This window comes from Bos grunniens, chromosome 22 (assembly GCF_055505025.1).
Source record: "Bos grunniens cultivar Pamir isolate PY7600 chromosome 22, Bosgru_T2T1.0, whole genome shotgun sequence".
Taxonomy (NCBI): domain Eukaryota; kingdom Metazoa; phylum Chordata; class Mammalia; order Artiodactyla; family Bovidae; genus Bos; species Bos grunniens.
The window spans coordinates 55,728,620-55,744,727 of record NC_141186.1 but is presented as its reverse complement, the minus strand read 5'-3'; the positions used below and the strand labels follow the sequence as shown (position 1 = coordinate 55,744,727).

At 48.9% G+C, this 16,108-nt stretch overlaps 1 protein-coding gene across 50 annotated transcripts in view; it reads right to left on the bottom strand.

The window, feature by feature from the left end:
• ATG7 (autophagy related 7) overlaps positions 1-16,108 on the bottom strand; it is a 282,407-nt gene that overhangs the window by 247,324 nt on the left and 18,975 nt on the right. For 29 of the 50 annotated variants that reach the window (XR_015151824.1, XR_015151826.1, XR_015151821.1 and 26 more), the window contains 3 exons: positions 12,432-12,604; positions 11,914-11,968; positions 1,113-1,230 (listed from right to left, as the gene is read on the bottom strand). Coding sequence is in view for 39 of the 50 variants with exons in the window: in XM_086368531.1 (XP_086224657.1) it covers positions 1,113-1,230; positions 11,914-11,968; positions 12,432-12,591 (333 nt within the window). In the remaining 11 variants the exon portion in view is untranslated. The remainder of the gene's footprint in view (positions 1-1,112; positions 1,231-11,913; positions 11,969-12,431; positions 12,605-16,108) is intronic. The other 21 variants (XR_015151827.1, XR_015151822.1, XR_015151830.1 and 18 more) reach the window with 2 other exon arrangements.

Genomic DNA, 16,108 nt, shown 5'->3' with positions numbered 1-16,108 from the left:
CTTTGTGCCACTAAGCAAACCAGCAGCTGTGCCACCAGAAACCCCGGCACACACATGAGCACAAGAGGGAAACAAGCAGAGAGATGGTCCTGCTGTGCAAACAACGAGCTTGGAGGAGCTGGAGCCCAGGACAGCAGGCCCCGCTTCTGACAAACCGAAGGGGAGGCTGAGCCCTGGACACGGGACGGGGCTGGGATTCCTGTGGGGAGCAGCCTGCTGTTTCCAATGACAGCCTAAGACCCGACCCACTCTCTCGAGACCCACTCTCCTGACCCACTCTCTCAAGACGGCCTCTGAAACACGCAAGAGCCCCTGAGCAGTCACGCCACAGGCCGAGGAAGGCAACCATCGTCCCCCATCACAAGGGGCGGGAGGATGCCTTCCTCAGGCCCAAGGCAGGGGACACCCCTCTCTGACCACGGCCCCCACATAAGTAAGACTTATTGGGGTGAAGCTCATCAATGAAGTGGATGGCAGAGAGGGCGGGGATAAGCTGCCCCCCTGCCCCACTTATTCCTCACACTAACTCAGACGTGAAGAAGGAAAGGAAGGACATTCCAGGCAGAGAAAAACATTGAGTCCCAGGGAGAAGGGGACCGCAGAAAGCAGTGAAGGGAGGAATGCTCCCTGATTTGCCGTGAGTGGTCAGAGACGGTGAGGGCAAGAGAGAGGGGATGGAAGGCCACAGGGCCGCAGAGGCCAGGCTGTGGGGGCCCCGGCAAGTCCCACGGGGCCTTTCCATTCAGCCCTGAGGACTCGGGAGAGACATGATAGGCTCTGACAGCGTGACAGTGCTCAGGACTAGAAAGCCTCTTCGGGGGGCACTGGGAACAGAGAACCCGAATGCACGAGACACAGGCACAGAGCTGGCGCACTCAGAGAGGCTGAGCTAACTGGGGATAGCCGGCGAGCGCTTCCCTTCTCTGCTGTGACCTTCTCCTCAGGCAAGAGGAGAAGGCTGTCTCCTCCCTGACCCACCCATCACTGCAGAAGGCCCTGAGTAGCCTGAGTGCCGGGTACACGCTAGCTTCTGTGACAGAGTCAGGCACTTGGTCTGCAACTGCATGCCTGCGGGACCATGGACAACAGGTACGTCGAGTTTCCCAGCTAACCTCGTTTGCCGCTTCTTCCAGAAGTAGCTTCTTATCTGCAGCCTTGAAAGCCTCGAGTGTGTTGGTATTATACAGTATGCCGACCGCCGGGCAGCAGCGGGCTGGGGTGGGTGCACTCCTGGGCACGAGAGAAACGTGGTTAATGGGCACAGCTGGGACGCGGACAGCCAGCAAACGACAAACAAACCAGAAGACAGTCGGAGACAAGGACCGCACTGTCCAGGGCAAAGAGAAGACTGGTTTACATTTCTTTGGAAAATGACGAATATCACTGCTTAAGGAGTAAAAATGTGCGCTCTACCCCCACAAAAGCCTCTCTATTCCCCTTCCCCTAATGTCTCTGCATGCTGTCTTTCCACTGCCCCCCGGATATAAGCTCTTTTCCTATTTAAAAAAATTCTTTCCCATCTTTAAACTGAAAGGGAGACGTTATTTAATGAGCTTCTACTGAACCTGGGTATAAGGTTTCGGTTCTGAAAGGAGTTTGTTCTGCCTCTTGAAGGATTAAGTAACTTGCTTAAGGTCACATAACAGGCAGAGCTGGGGTCTCAACTCAGAACTGTTGACTTGAAGGGTCTGTGTTGCCCGCTTCCCACTCAAGCACTCCCAGATTCAGCACCCTGCTGCAACATCCTCCTCTTCCAGGGAGCCATCCATCCACCCCCCCCTTCTCTGATCATGAGCACAGTTATTTTAGAGTGCTTCCAAGACCAACAACCACACCCCTGGAGGACAGGAGTGCTCCAAAGGCAGGGGCATGCCGCCTCCTGACTGCACTGCACCCCGGACACCTGTGCGGCCATGTCGTGCCACGGGGTGTCACATTCCACGTTGGCCCCTTTCCCGTGCCCCCCGGCCTCAGAGTAACCCAGGTCAGGAGAGGAGAAAGGTAAGATGATTCTGAGCACAACCCAGATGTGGGAAAACCTGGTGTCACCTCCGAAATGATTAATTTGCGTTTCAGAGGTTGTGTGTGTGGGTTCAGTTGCTCAGTCCGTGTTTGACACCTTGTGACCTAATGGACTGTGGCCGGCCAGGCTCCTCTGTCCATGGGCTTCTCCAGGCAAGAATACTGGAGTGGGTTGCCATTCCCTTCTCTAGGGGATCTTCCTGACCCAGGGATCGAACCCGCGTCTTCTGCATTGGCAGGTGGGTTCTTTACCACTGAGCCACCTGGGAAGCCCTTCAGAGGTTACAGATGTTAACTGAAAACAGTACTCATCTTATTACAAGATGCACACTGTGGTCACGACCACTGCAGAGAGGACGCTCACTGCTCACACCGACGGCAGCTCTTCAGACCCAGCGTTTCTCCCTTCCTAGTCTGAGCAGAATGGGGTTCGGGGAGGGGGGTTTAGAGAGCTCTAAACCCTCAGCAGGTGTGGAGGGTGCAACGGGTGTGGAGGTTCTGCCAAATGCTGTCTCTAAGACTCAAATGCCAAGTCCTGGGAGAAGCAACTTCCAAAGGCCAGAGCTTGCCTCTGGGAGCTGATGAGTCAGTGGCTCATAGGTTGTATGTGTCACCGCTCTACGACAATAGAAGAATATTCCTCACTCAGGTGAGATGAGGACATCAAGGACAGACCTGAGGAGAAAAAAGAAATCAGAAAAGGACAAGACTAGGCTGAGAGGGAAGAAAAAGGAAGCGGAGCAGCTGGTAAACCAGGCTTCTGCAGGCAGACGTGGTTCTGCAGGCAGACATGGGCGCATGAAATGACTAGGGAACTAGAGAGAAGGATGCTCTGATGGAATCCGGTCCCTCCCTCCCAGCGTCCAGATGTCCTGGGTGTGCGAATGCCGGGCCGAAGGCTTTCTGTTAGAGCAGAGGAAACTAAAGCATGAGAACCCAAGCAGGGGCTAGGACATCAGCCCTCGTGTGAGCTCATTAGTGAGTTTCAGAGGAGAAGCATTTTTCAAGGCTCAAGTGCCACCTGGGGAGGTGGCCAGAGGAAAGAACTTAAAATGTGATAGTGGGAGGGTAAGCCATTCCAGTAGTTTCTCCAGGTTCAAGTTCCACTTGTTCCAGAAAGAGGTGGCTCAGAGGAGGACTGGAAAGAGCCCTAGACTTGGAAACTAGAGAGTTTAGTCCAAATCCTGCGCCTGGACATGTATGAGTTTAGTTTGCTGTGATGCCATTGCTGTGAAGTGTCCAGAGCAGCCAAATCCATAGAGACAGACAACAGAGTCATGGTTGCCCAGCGCGGGGGACAGGCAGAACGGAGGATGGGGAGTACCTGTGAAGGGTGCAGGGCTTCCCTCTGGGGTGGCGAAAATGTGCAGTGGTGGCGGTTGCGCCTCATGAACATACTAAGAAGTGCTGAACTGTGCATTTTAAATGGGTAAATTGTATGATATGTAAAGTGAAGTGAAGTCGCTCAGTCGTGAGCGACTCTTCACGACCCCATGGACTGTATCCTTCCAGGCTCCTCCGTCCATGGGATTTTCCAGGCAAGAGTACCGGAATGGGCTGCCATCTCCTTCTCCAGATCTTTCCGACCCAGGGATAGAACCCAGGTCTCCTGCATTGTAGGCAGACGCTTTACCATCTGAGCCACCAGGGAAGTCCACGTGGTCGTAAAGTATATCTCAATAAAGCTGTTTTAGAGAACTAGAATTAGACATCTTCCCCATGTCCTACAGCCTACAGTGAACTCTAACTAGTTAGTGAACACATTAACCCAAGTTGGGGAAAACATGGGATCCTACAAAGGCCTGAAGCCTGGCATGTTTTCTCTGGACACCAGGCCCTCAACATCGCTCAGCCTCACAGTGATGACTCAGGAAAGTCTGAGGGCTGTTACGGAATCTCTTGGGCAAAGACAGGCACATGGCCAGATCCTCCAGAGCAGATAGGCGGTGAGGGTGGCTTGGATGGAACGAACCTGGAGAGGCCTTTACCACGTGTGCGCAGTCTCATCTGCCCGCGGGGAGCTCTGGCATCTAAGTCACACTCAGTCTAGGGGCCCGACTGCGTGATCTCCTGTGTTCTGTAACCATCTCTGAGCTTCTGTTCATCGCGTCCTCTCTTGGGGCCCATGGTGCCTTTCCACCAGCCATGCCACTTCCCATTTTGACAGCCAGGCCCTCAGACTGCTTGCAATTGACGCCAATGGCTATCTGAGCGGCCGGTCCATGTCGGACCTGAGTGAGGTGCTGGCAAGATGGTGGAGAATAAGAGGGCCCGTGCCCTGCACAGATGATCTAGCAAATGAGCCATATTTCCTCAGCTACTGTTTAAGGTCTCGGAGCACAAGGGTTATGCCTTCTATTTATCTTATTAAGCTTAGAAAAGGAAAATATGTCTTATCACTAATTAGGTAAATGTTGGGATTCCCTAGTGGTCCAGTGATTAAGAATCTGCCTTGCAATGCAGGGGACAACCGCTCAATCCCTGGTCCAGGAAGATTCCACCTACCACGGCGCAATTAAGCCTGTGCACCACAACTCTTGGGTCCACGTGCCCTACAGACCGTGCTCCGCAACAGTGGTAAGCCTGCGCACCGCATCTAGACAGCAGCCCCCACTCGCCACAACTAGAGAAAGTCTGTGCAGCAACGGAGACTCAGCACGGCCAAAAGTGAAAAATTAATTAATTAAACACTATTTGAAAAAATGCTATATATTTTAAAAATAAATAAATGGGTAAATGCTCCTCAAAGGAATTTTTTTTTTTCTAACCAGCTTTAAATCTGTACAGAGATTGCCCACCAAAGTCTATTTCTCTCTCTTTACATAGAAGTAATGCTCTGATGCTTGTAGTTTGGCACCATGTCTGTCTCCCCTGCAAGACGGTGAAGCCTCGGCTCTGCCTGATGGAACATGAGTGGGGTGATACATGCCCCCCAACCCCATGCTCACCCAGGCCGTTAAGGGTCTTTAAGAGAGTTGGGTGTCTCCTCAGATTTTCACTTTGGTTCTCTCGCGCCTCCTCTCTCTTGCCATCGGAAGGTGACAGTTCCGTTCTAAGCAGCACACGAAGGCAAGCCCCCCAGGATGACGGAGCCACAAGGCAGAAAAAGACTGGACCGCCTCCGCCCCGCCCCCAACCCGGACTACTAAGCGGGTAAGAAACAGGCCCCTCTGTGCTAGGGCCGTTACATATCGGGGGCTGGTTCATCAGCGTGCCAGCCTAAGACAGCTCCCTCTAGGGCAGGACAGTTGGTGCCTGATCAAATCAGTCAAGTGTGACTCATAATTCAGCCGAAACAAGGTAGATAACGGGATCCTGTGATGCCAACTGCTGGCAGAGATTCATCCGGCTTCTGGGATCTCAGAGTGAGAGCGGTTTCTCTGGCGCTGTGCAAAGCTGAGGTACACCCAGCATCTACAGATGAGGACTTGGGCTGTTAGCTCTCCAAACTGCACCTCTGCATCTTACGCTTCTCTGTCCGCCCAGGGCCGGCACATTCTATCATCAAGACACAGCAGAAGCAATCAATAAGCATTTCTGAACCAACTATCAGCCCCAACGTTTGCTCCAGCACTGCATACCATGTGATGCTAATACCTGTCTTCCACCTCCATGCAGAGCTCCTCCAGAGTCCCCTGTTTGCTTAAGTCTTTGTATTTCTACCACCTACACATCTGTCCACAAGAAACATTCGGTGTTTGATGAATAAATGCACAGAGGTTTTCCCTACAAACCCACGCAGATGCCCAGCAATAAATGCAAAGAAAGAACAATCAGGACAAAGACAATTTGGATACAAAGACCTCATTTCTCCGGAGGAGCTCCAAGTGCTTTCAGTAAACTTCCTGTCTCAGTCTGCCCAAGCAGAGGTTGTACCACACCACAGACTGGGGGGTTGCCAAACAACAGACGTTTATCCCTCATGGCTCTGGAAGCTGGAAGTCCAAGATCAAAGTGCCAGCTCCTGGAGAAGAGCTTCTTCCGCTTAAGCTGTGTCCTCCCAGGGTAGAGGGGGTAAGCTAGGTCTCTGGGGTCCCTGTCACTAACCCCATGCATGAGAGCCCTGCCCTCACCGCCTCCCAAAGGCCCACTTCTTCAGACCGTAACCTTGGGCCCTGGGTTTTCAACATACGTGCTTTTGAAGAACACCAACGTTTAGACCATGGCACCAACCATCCTAAGAAAGGGGCGTCAGAAAATCACAGACTTTTACAAAAAAAGTTAGATTAAAAAAAAAAAAGAAAGGAAGAAAATCAGACTTTTAAAACTGAAAGGAACATTTAGAAGCTGGGAGCTGCATATTAGGAAACTGAAGCTGAGAAAATGAAAAAGACTCATTCCAGGTAAGGCAGTTAATCAGGGGCAGATTCCAAGCCATCAAGCTTCCAATCCAGGACTCCCATGGCGTAATTCTTGCTCATCGCCCCCAGTGCCTACCACGGAGCCTCACGCACGGTGAATATTCAACAGCTAACTGACAAATGATGACCAAGAAAATTGAGCCATCTGGGTGAAAACCATAGCCATGGGATCACAGACTTTATCTCCTTCAACTAAAATTTCTGGATTGCGAGGTTTAAGAAACCTGGATTTTGCAACAAGATCAAGCCTAACTTCTGTGAATAGTTCTTTTTTTTTTTTTTTCTGTAATTAGTTGTGTCAAAGAATAAAATTACTGAAACTCAAAAAATAATAAGCTTTCATTTAGTGTCAGAAGAGACAGGAGCTGGCTTCCCTGGTGGCTCAGTGGAGAAGAATCCGCCTGCCAATGCAGGAGACACGGGTTCGACCCCTGATCTGGGAAGGTCCCACATGCTGCAGAGCAACTAAGCCCTAAGCCCGGGCGCCACAACCACTGAGTCTGCGCACCCACGGGCTGCAGCAACGGAAGCACGCGCCCAGAGCCTGCGCCCCGCGACGAGAGCCCCCGCGACGAGAGCCCCCGCGACGAGAGCCCCCGCGACGAGAGGCCCCCACACCACAACTGGACAGGAGCCCCCGTTTGCCACAACTAGAGAAAAGCCCACACGGCAACAAGACCTAGCACAGCCATAAATAAATCAATCAAATTATACATTAAAAAAAAAGGACAGACAGGAGTGAAGGCAGCTGGTGAGGAATGCTGGACCCTCCAGCTTATACTGAAACTGCTGCTGCTGCTGCTGCTAAGTCGCTTCAGTTGTGTCCGACTCTGTGCGACCCCACAGATGGCAGCCCACCAGGCTCCCCCGACCCTGGGATTCTCCAGGCAACAACACAGGAGTGGGTTGCCATTTCCTTCTCCAAGGCATGAAAGTGAAAAGTGAAAGTGAAGTCGCTCAGTCGTGTCCGACTCTTAGCGACCCCATGGACTGCAGCCCACCAGGCTCCTCCGTCCATGGGATTTTCCAGGCAAGAGTACTGGAGTGGGGTGCCATTGCCTTCTCCATACTAAAACTATACCACCCCATTTATGAGCCTCAGATAATTGAGGACTGTACACTGAATGCATTTTCCTCATTATTTTGTGACTGCTCCAACAGTCAGTCAGTCTTTGCCGATGCAGGAGAGAGATGACGAGGATTTTTTGCTTTGATGTGCAATCACAAGGATTTATTATTGAGCAAGAAAGCTCTGAAGGGAACAAGAAACATCAAAACATATCTTTTAAAGGTACAAAGACTAACATCATTTTCGATTCAAGTTGTGCAATTTAGTTTCACAATTTGATTGTGACAGAGGAATAAAATGTATTGACTTTTGAAGAGATTTTTTGTTTTCAAATTCTAGGGAGACTTTATTTGAAATGCCCTAATCTTTGACTAATCCAGTCCCGTCACTTCATGGCAAATAGATAGGGAAACAATGGAAACAGGGACAGACTTTATTTTCTTGGCCTCCAAACTCACTGCAGATAGTGACTGCAGCCATGAAATTAAAAGACATTTGCGCCTCGTAAAAAAAGCTATGACCAATCTAAACAGCATATTAAAAATCAGAGACATTACTTTGCTGACAAAGGTCCATAAAGTCAAAGCTATTGTTTTTCCAGTAGTCAAGTATGGATGTGAGAGTTAAACTATAATGAAGGCTGAGCGATGAAGACTTTATGCTTTTCAACTGTGGTGTTGAAGACTCTTGAGAGTCCCTTGGACAGCAAGGGGACCAAACCAGTCAGTCCTCAAGGAAATGAACCCTGAATATTCATTGGAAGGACTGATGCTGAAGCTGGAGCCCCAATACTTTGGCTACCTGATGCGAAGACCTGACTCATTAGAAAAGACCATGATTCTGGGCAAACTGACGGCAGGAGGAGAAGGGGATGACAGAGGGCGAGATGGTTGGATGGCATCACCGACTCAATGGACATGAGTTTGAGCAAGCTCCGGGAGATGGTGAAGGACAGGGAAGCCTGGCGTGCTGCAGTCCAAGGGCTCGCAAAGAGTCGGACACGCCTGAGCGACTGAACAACAACAATAAATCTTTGACTATCTTCATATTCAGGTGGTCTTTACAAATACCTCTTCATGTTCCCCTTATCCCCCACCCTCACACAGCAAACACACGAGGGAGCAGAAAAAGATGGCCCCCCTCCTGGAAGCCTGTAATCTCCAGCTCTCAGTTATCTTAAAGCCTCTCAACATGCTTTCTGCTCTGCCCCCAGGCACAGAATTTAGTTTCTCACACAACCCAGTCAACACTTCCAGCGACCCGGGCACTGAACTTTGGCTTTCTGATTCTGCCGCTGTTGATCCTCTTTCCTTCCTGAAAACATCATTTCTGGTTCTTCTTCTCCAGCAAGTCACGTCTCTTTGGCGAGTTCTGTGTTTCTGCCCTCCCTGCTCAGGTCTGGTCCCTGTCACTGCCCTTCCTTCTCCTCACGCTACAGCCTCTTCTTCTCTTACAGCCTGGACTCTGTCAACTCTAACTCAACATGTCCTAAACCAAATTTACCTCCTCCCCAAACTACATCCACCTCCTGGCTTCTCAGTTTCTACAGAAAATAAGAAATTGCCTCCAGCTACTCAGACCGCTGACTGTGGCTCAGATCATGAACTCCTTATTGCCAAATTCAGACTGAAATGGAAGAAAGTAGGGAAAACCACTAGACCATTCAGGGTATGACCTAAATCAAATCCCTTATGATTACACAGTGGAAGTGAGAAATAGATTTAAGGAACTAGATCTGATAGATAGAGTGCCTGATGAACTATGAAAGGAGGTTCGTGACATTGTACAGGAGACAGGGGTCAAGACCATCCCCATGGAAAAGAAATGCAAAAAAGCAAAATGGTTGTCTGGGGAGGCCTTACAAATAGCTGTGAAAAGAAGAGAAGCGAAAAGCAAAGGAGAAAAGGAAAGATATAAGCATCTGAATGCAGAGTTCCAAAGAATAGCAAGAAGAGATAAGAAAGCCTTCCTCAGCGATCAATGCAAAGAAATAGAGGAAAACAACAGAATGGGAAAGACTAGAGATCTCTTCAAGAAAATTAGAGATACCAAGGGAACATTTCAGGCAAAGATGGGCTCAATAAAGGACAGAAATGGTATGGACCTAACAGAAGCAGAAGATATTAAGAAGAGGTGGCAAGAATACACAGAAGAACTGTACAAAAAAGATCTTCATGACCCAGATAATCATGATGGTGTGATCACTCACCTAGAGCCAGACATCCTGGAATGTGAAGTCAAGTGGGCCTTAGAAAGCATCACTATGAACAAAGTTAGTGGAGGTGATGGAATTCCAGTTGAACTATTTCAAATCCTGAAAGATGATGCTGTGAAAGTGCTGCACTCAATATGCCAGCAAATTTGGAAAACTCAGCAGTGGCCACAGGACTGGAAAAGGTCAGTTTTCATTCCAATCCCAAAGAAAGGCAATGCCAAAGAATGTTCAAACTACCACACAATTGCACTCATCTCACATGCTAGTAAAGTAATGCTCAAAAGTCTCCAAGCCAGGCTTCAGCAATACGTGAACCGTGAACTTCCTGATGTTCAAACTGGTTTTAGAAAAGGCAGAGGAACCAGAGATCAAGTTGCCAACATCCGCTGGATCGTGGAAAAAGCAAGAGAGTTCCAGAAAAACATCTATTTCTGCTTTATTGACTATGCCAAAGCCTTTGACTGTGTGGATCTCAATAAAATGTGGAAAATTATGAAAGAGATGGGAATACCTCTTGAGAAATTTGTATGCAGGTCAGGAAGCAACAGTTAGAACTGGACATGGAACAACAGACTGGTTCCAAATAGGAAAAGGAGTACGTCAAGGCTGTATATTGTCACCCTGCTTATTTAACTTATATGCAGAGTACATCATGAGAAACGGTGGACTGGATGAAACACAAGCTGGAATCAAGATTGCCGGGAGAAATATCAATAACCTCAGATATGCAGATGACACCACCCTTATGGCAGAAAGTGAAGAGGAACTCAAAAGCCTCTTGATGAAAGTGAAAGAGGAGAGTGAAAAAGTTGGCTTAAAGCTCAACATTCAGAAAACAAAGATCCTGGCATCTGGTCCCATCACTTCATGGGAGATAGATGGGGAAACAGTGCAAACAGTGTCAGACTTTATTTTGGGGGGCTCCAAAATCGCTGCAGATGGTGACTGCAGCCATGAAATTAAAAGACGCTTACTCCTTCGAAGAAAAGTTATGACCAACCTAGACAGCATATTAAAAAGCCTCTGCTTTTTACTTTGCCAGCAAAGATCCGTCTAGTCAAGGCTATGGTTTTTCCAGTGGTCATGTATGGATGTGAGAGTTGGACTGTGAAGAAAGCTGAGCACCAAAGAATTGATGCCTTTGAACTGTGGTGTTGGAGAAGACTCTTCAGAGTCCCTTGGACTGCAAGGAGATCCAACCAGTCCATTTTAAAGGAGATCGGTCCTGGGTGTTCTTTGGAAGGACTGATGCTAAAGCTGAAACTCCAGTACTTTGGCCACCTCATGTGAAGAGTTGACTCACTGGAAAAGACTCTGATGCTGAGAGGGATTGGGGGCAGGAGGCAAAGGGGACGACAGAGGATGAGACGGCTGTATGGCATCACCGACTCTATGGATGTGAGTCTGAGTGAAGTCTGGGAGTTGGTGATGGACAGGGAGGCCTGGTGTGCTGCGATTCATGGGGTCGCAAGGAGTCGGACACGACTGAGCGACTGAACTGAACTGAAATGACCTGGGTAAGTCACTTCACCTTTGGACTCATAGTTTCCTCACCTGAGAAAGGGAAGAAAACCACACCTGGCAGGTCTGAAAGGATTATCTCTAGAAAATAAGTCAGTAATGACGGTCCCCAATTAGTCAAAGACACCTCTGTGAGAACATTATGTCACGTTTCCTTGCACATCCCTACTGTGCCTTGCACAGTAACTTGTATATAGAAGTAGCCTAATAAATGCTCATTGCTGCACCTAATAGGTAATAAATACGTGCTGAAATGGAGAAGGCAACAGCACCCCACTCCAGTACTTTTGCCTAGAAAATCCCATGGACGGAGGAGCCTGGTAGGCTGTAGTCCATGGGGTCGCTAGAGTTTGATACGACTGAGCGACTTCACTTTCACTTTTCACTTTCGTGCACTGGAGAAGGAAATGGCAACCCACTCCAGCGTTCTTGCCTGGAGAATCCCGGGTACGGGGGAGTCTGGTGGGCTGCCGTCTCTGGGGTCGCACAGAGTCGGACATGACTGAAGCGACTTAGCACATGCTGAAAAAATGAACCAGACAGTCCTGAGCACCCAGCACTTGTCCCATGCCATGGAAGGTACAACAGAACCATGAGATGCTAGCCCTGCTCACCAGAAGCTTCTGTGGATGGTCCCACAGCCCACCTACGATGAAAGTTAAGAACCCTCATTCCTTGCAAAAATCAGCATTCTCTATTCTAGATTTCGATCAAAAAATACTCACATGTCGAAAGCACTGAACTCCAACGTTAAGCGAGCTGGCAGCCCCACAGAGTCACCTGGAAGGAAGCATTTACACATTCAATCATGAGTTAGTCACAGCAGCCTTTGCAACAAAAACATGCGTGGATCACTCTCTTCTGGTGAAGCCCAAAGGGCCCCATCCAATTTCCAGCCACTCAAGCTGAAGAAGGACATAGCAGCAGATGATGGCTTTTGTGAATCCAAGGTATTTGCCAAGAATATGAATGCAAAGATTCACTGGGGAAAATGTTTCCAGTCCCCTTCCCCAGCAATACTCAGTAACGGGTATTAACTCTTTCGATTAATACACTGGCTTCTCCCTTTCTTCTCCCAATAAGGAAAAAAGAAATGAACATGGGTCAAAAAGTCAGGTAGTAAAGTAGAAACCAGGGGATAGCATTAATGGTAAAAGTCAAGGACATCCCATTCTGAAGGAGATCTGACCCTACACTGGGCAGAGAAGGTAAGAGAAGAAGAATGGAGTTTCCTATCACCTACCGTTGTAGTAATAACCCTTAATGTCCTTGGGAGCTTCGTCTAGCCGGTACTCATTCAGCTTCTTCTGGGTCAACTCATGCCAGAAGCCAACATCCAAGGCGCTGCTGAAGGGGGCGAACTGCAATCTGGAGAGGCCGGGGTCCCCCATAGCTGCTGCCATTCGTTATCGCCTGCTAGAAACGAAACACGGCAACAATGCACAGAATACGGTGAGAAAGGACATTTGTAATCATGCTTGAGACAGAGAAACAGAAAGTGACCAGAGGTTGACAAGCTGCCTGAAGACACAGCTTTGGAAAGCAACTCGAGGGTCTTGGCTACATTGCCACATTCAGCCTCTGGGCAACACAACTGACCCCCCTGGCATTCACTTCAGGGCATCTTTCTCGCAAGCCAGTCTGACTGATGCGCTAGTGTTAACCCTTCTTTGAACCATCCTGTGTGGCCCCAGGGAACTGTACAAGCACAAAAACCCGAAGTCCAGCCAGTGAGCAACGCCAGCGGTCAGGGTTCTGAGTGAGGCAGTGCTTGAGCACCCCAGCCAAGAAGGATGAAGAAATTCCCCCACCCAAACCACAGTATCAGAACTGCTTTGAAATGTCACACTTTATCCTTCAAATGCAGGAAATTTGCACTTCACTATACATGTTTTATTTTTTTAATTTTACTTTTTTTTGTTTTGTTTTTAAATTTTTATTTTCAAATGATTATAAGTTCACTAGAAGTTGCCAAAACAGAGAGGTCCCAATGTGCCTTCCACCCAGCTTCCCTCCATGCTGCTGCTACTGCTAAGTCACTTCAGTCGTGTCCGACTCTGTGTGACCCCATAGACAGCCCACCAGGCTCCCCCGTCCCTCAGATTCTCCAGGCAAGAACACTGGAGTGGGTTGCCATTCCTTCTCCAATGCAAGAAAGTGAAAAAGTGAAAGCGAAGTTGCTCAGTCTTGTCCGACTCTTAGCGACCCCATGGACTTCAGCCCACCAGGCTCCTCCATCCATGGGATTTTCCAGGCAAGAGTACTGGAGTGGGGTGCCATTGCCTTCTCCTAATTTTACTTTTTTTACTGCAGACTTTTTACTTTGTATTAGGGTACAGCTGACAGACCTAGATAGTGTGTTAAAAAGCAAAGACATGAGTTTGCTGACAAAGGTTCATATAGTCAAGGCTGTGGTCTTTTCAGTAGTCATGTATGGATGTGAGAGCTGGACCATAAAGAAGACTGAGTGTGGAAGAATCGATGCTTTTGAACTGTGGTGTTGGAGAAGACTCTTGAGAGTCCCTTGGACTGCAAGGAGACCAAACCAGTCAATCCTAAAGGAAATCAACCCTGAATATTCATTGGGAGGACTCATGCTGAAGGGGAAGCTTCAATATTTTGGCCACCTGATGTGAAGAGCCTTGGTAAAGACCCTGGGAAAGATTGAGAGCAGAAGGGGGCAGCAAAGGATGAGATGGTTGGATGGCATCACCGATTCAAATCATCAAATAAACTTGACCATCTTGGCCAGTAGGCATACGTTCAATGTAATTCCCTGTGTCCCCTGCACACTCTCATCGGGGAGGGGACACAGACCCTGGGGTGATGGGGTGGTTGGGGTGGGGGGAAGCACAACCCTAGAGGAACTTGCAGTTCCAAAGGCACATGTTGATGAGGTCACTTGAGTCTCCAACTGCCCCAAGACAGATGAGTATGTCTGCAGTGGGATGTATGAACAGTCACACTAGAGGGGATAAATAAAAGAAGACAGGTCATGTCTACTCAGGTTCTGCGTGAGTTTTGGGCCAAGATTTTTTAAAACCTTTCGGTTCTCTAAACGTGTTGGATATCAGAGAGACAAGGAGCTCTGGTCCAATAGCAATTATATGGTAAAATGCAAGGGAGTACCACCTAAACCTGGTGAAAATCCAGGCAGAGGAGGTGAGGGCGGGTCAGAGCAAGGGGAGGCCCCGAGCAGGGCCTGGGCACGGGTTCGCAACATCACATCAGCTGGCACTGCACAAGTGTTTCCACCTCCTGGTGGGCTTATTAAAAAATGAAGATGCCTCGGATCCACTTGCTGGGGGTCGGGGGAGGAGGAGGGAGAAAGGACAGAGAGGGTGGTGGGGACCGGTGCCCCAGGGGATCCTGATTCGAGTTTGATGCTATCTTGAAGCCTTCGGAACACCAGCATTCTTACTTCTGGAGTCAGAATTTGCCTGCCAAATGCAAGACATGGGTTCGATCCTTGGGTCGGGAAGATCCCCTGGAGAAGGAAATGGCAACCCACTCCAGTGTTCTTGCCTGGAGAATCCCATGGACAGAGGAGCCTGGCAGGCTACAGACCATGAGGTCGCAAAGAGCCAAACACGACTGAGCATGCACACACATGCGGACACAGCGACCTCTGAACCATTTCAAACATATTTAAATGCACCCTGGGCCCATATGAAACAATCTTTGGCTTTTGTTTTAAAGGCTCTTTATAGCTTCGCGCTTGCAGAATGTTCACCTTTTTTGGGTCACTCCTGTGTTCACAGGCCCCAGAAAAGTTTGTGGGTCCTAGGCACTGTGCCTTCAGTGCCCAGTGGAGAAACAGACCCTCATGCTGGTGGCCTGGGGCCCACTGTATGAGAAACATTGGCATAGAACACCCTCACAGTCTCCTGCTTGGTTCTGCGGGTTTCTCCATCGCTCCTTTCTCCTCTCTCCCTCTGCAACACAGCTGGCATTCTCCTTCTACTGCTGGCTTTTGAAAGCTTCTGTGCTCAGCCCTCTCCTTCGTCTATAAGCTTTCCCCGAAGCAAATTTTTCATTTTATACACCCATTTCCATCTAGATGCCAATGAATCCCAGGATGGTATTTCTAACGCTAACCTCCAACCGTATATTAAAGTGTCTTTTAAAGGCTGGAATTGAATTTCTCACAGGCATCTTCAGCTTGACAAATCGAAAACTGAATGTTCCTTTCACTAAAATTGTGTCCATTTTCCTATATGTCCAAGTTTATTAAACAGCACCATCATATAGCCACAAAGAAACCTCAAAGTCATCTTCAATTCTGCTCTCTCTCACATCCAATAAACCACTACGTGCTAGAGGATCAATAGTCCTCTGCCACGAGTTGAAAGTGGTAGTTACGAAGCATTGGCCGGGGCCAGGCACTGCGGCAGGGGTGGGCGCCTGCATTAGCGCCTCCCCAAAGCCCTAAGAAGCGACAGTTCCGGTTTCACAGAAGACGACACTGACGTTCAGAGAGATAAGAATCAACACCTCAGCAGAACAGCGGTACAAACAGATCTCATCTGAAATCCTCTGTGGGATGGGGCAGCAGACGCCTACACACACTTCACAATCAACCGCAATTTAGTCTTAAAAGTCGACAGTAACTCATTTCGATGACCTGCTAAGGTCACCAAGATGTTGAAGTACCACGGAATGTAGCTCACCGAGCTCCCCTGTTCATGGAATTCTCCAGGCAAGAATACTGGAGTGGGCAGCCAGTCCCTTCTCCAGGGCATCAAAGGTCACCAAGATGAAATTTTACCAGTGCCAAAGACAAAAGAGAAAATTCTATTCCATACGGCCCCTGAGCAGCCAGGAAAAAGAGGACCACAGAAGAGAATGGACTAGAAAGTAATCTGCATAAGAGGCACACCACTGGGATTTCCCTGGCGGTCCAAGGGCTAAGACTCTGAG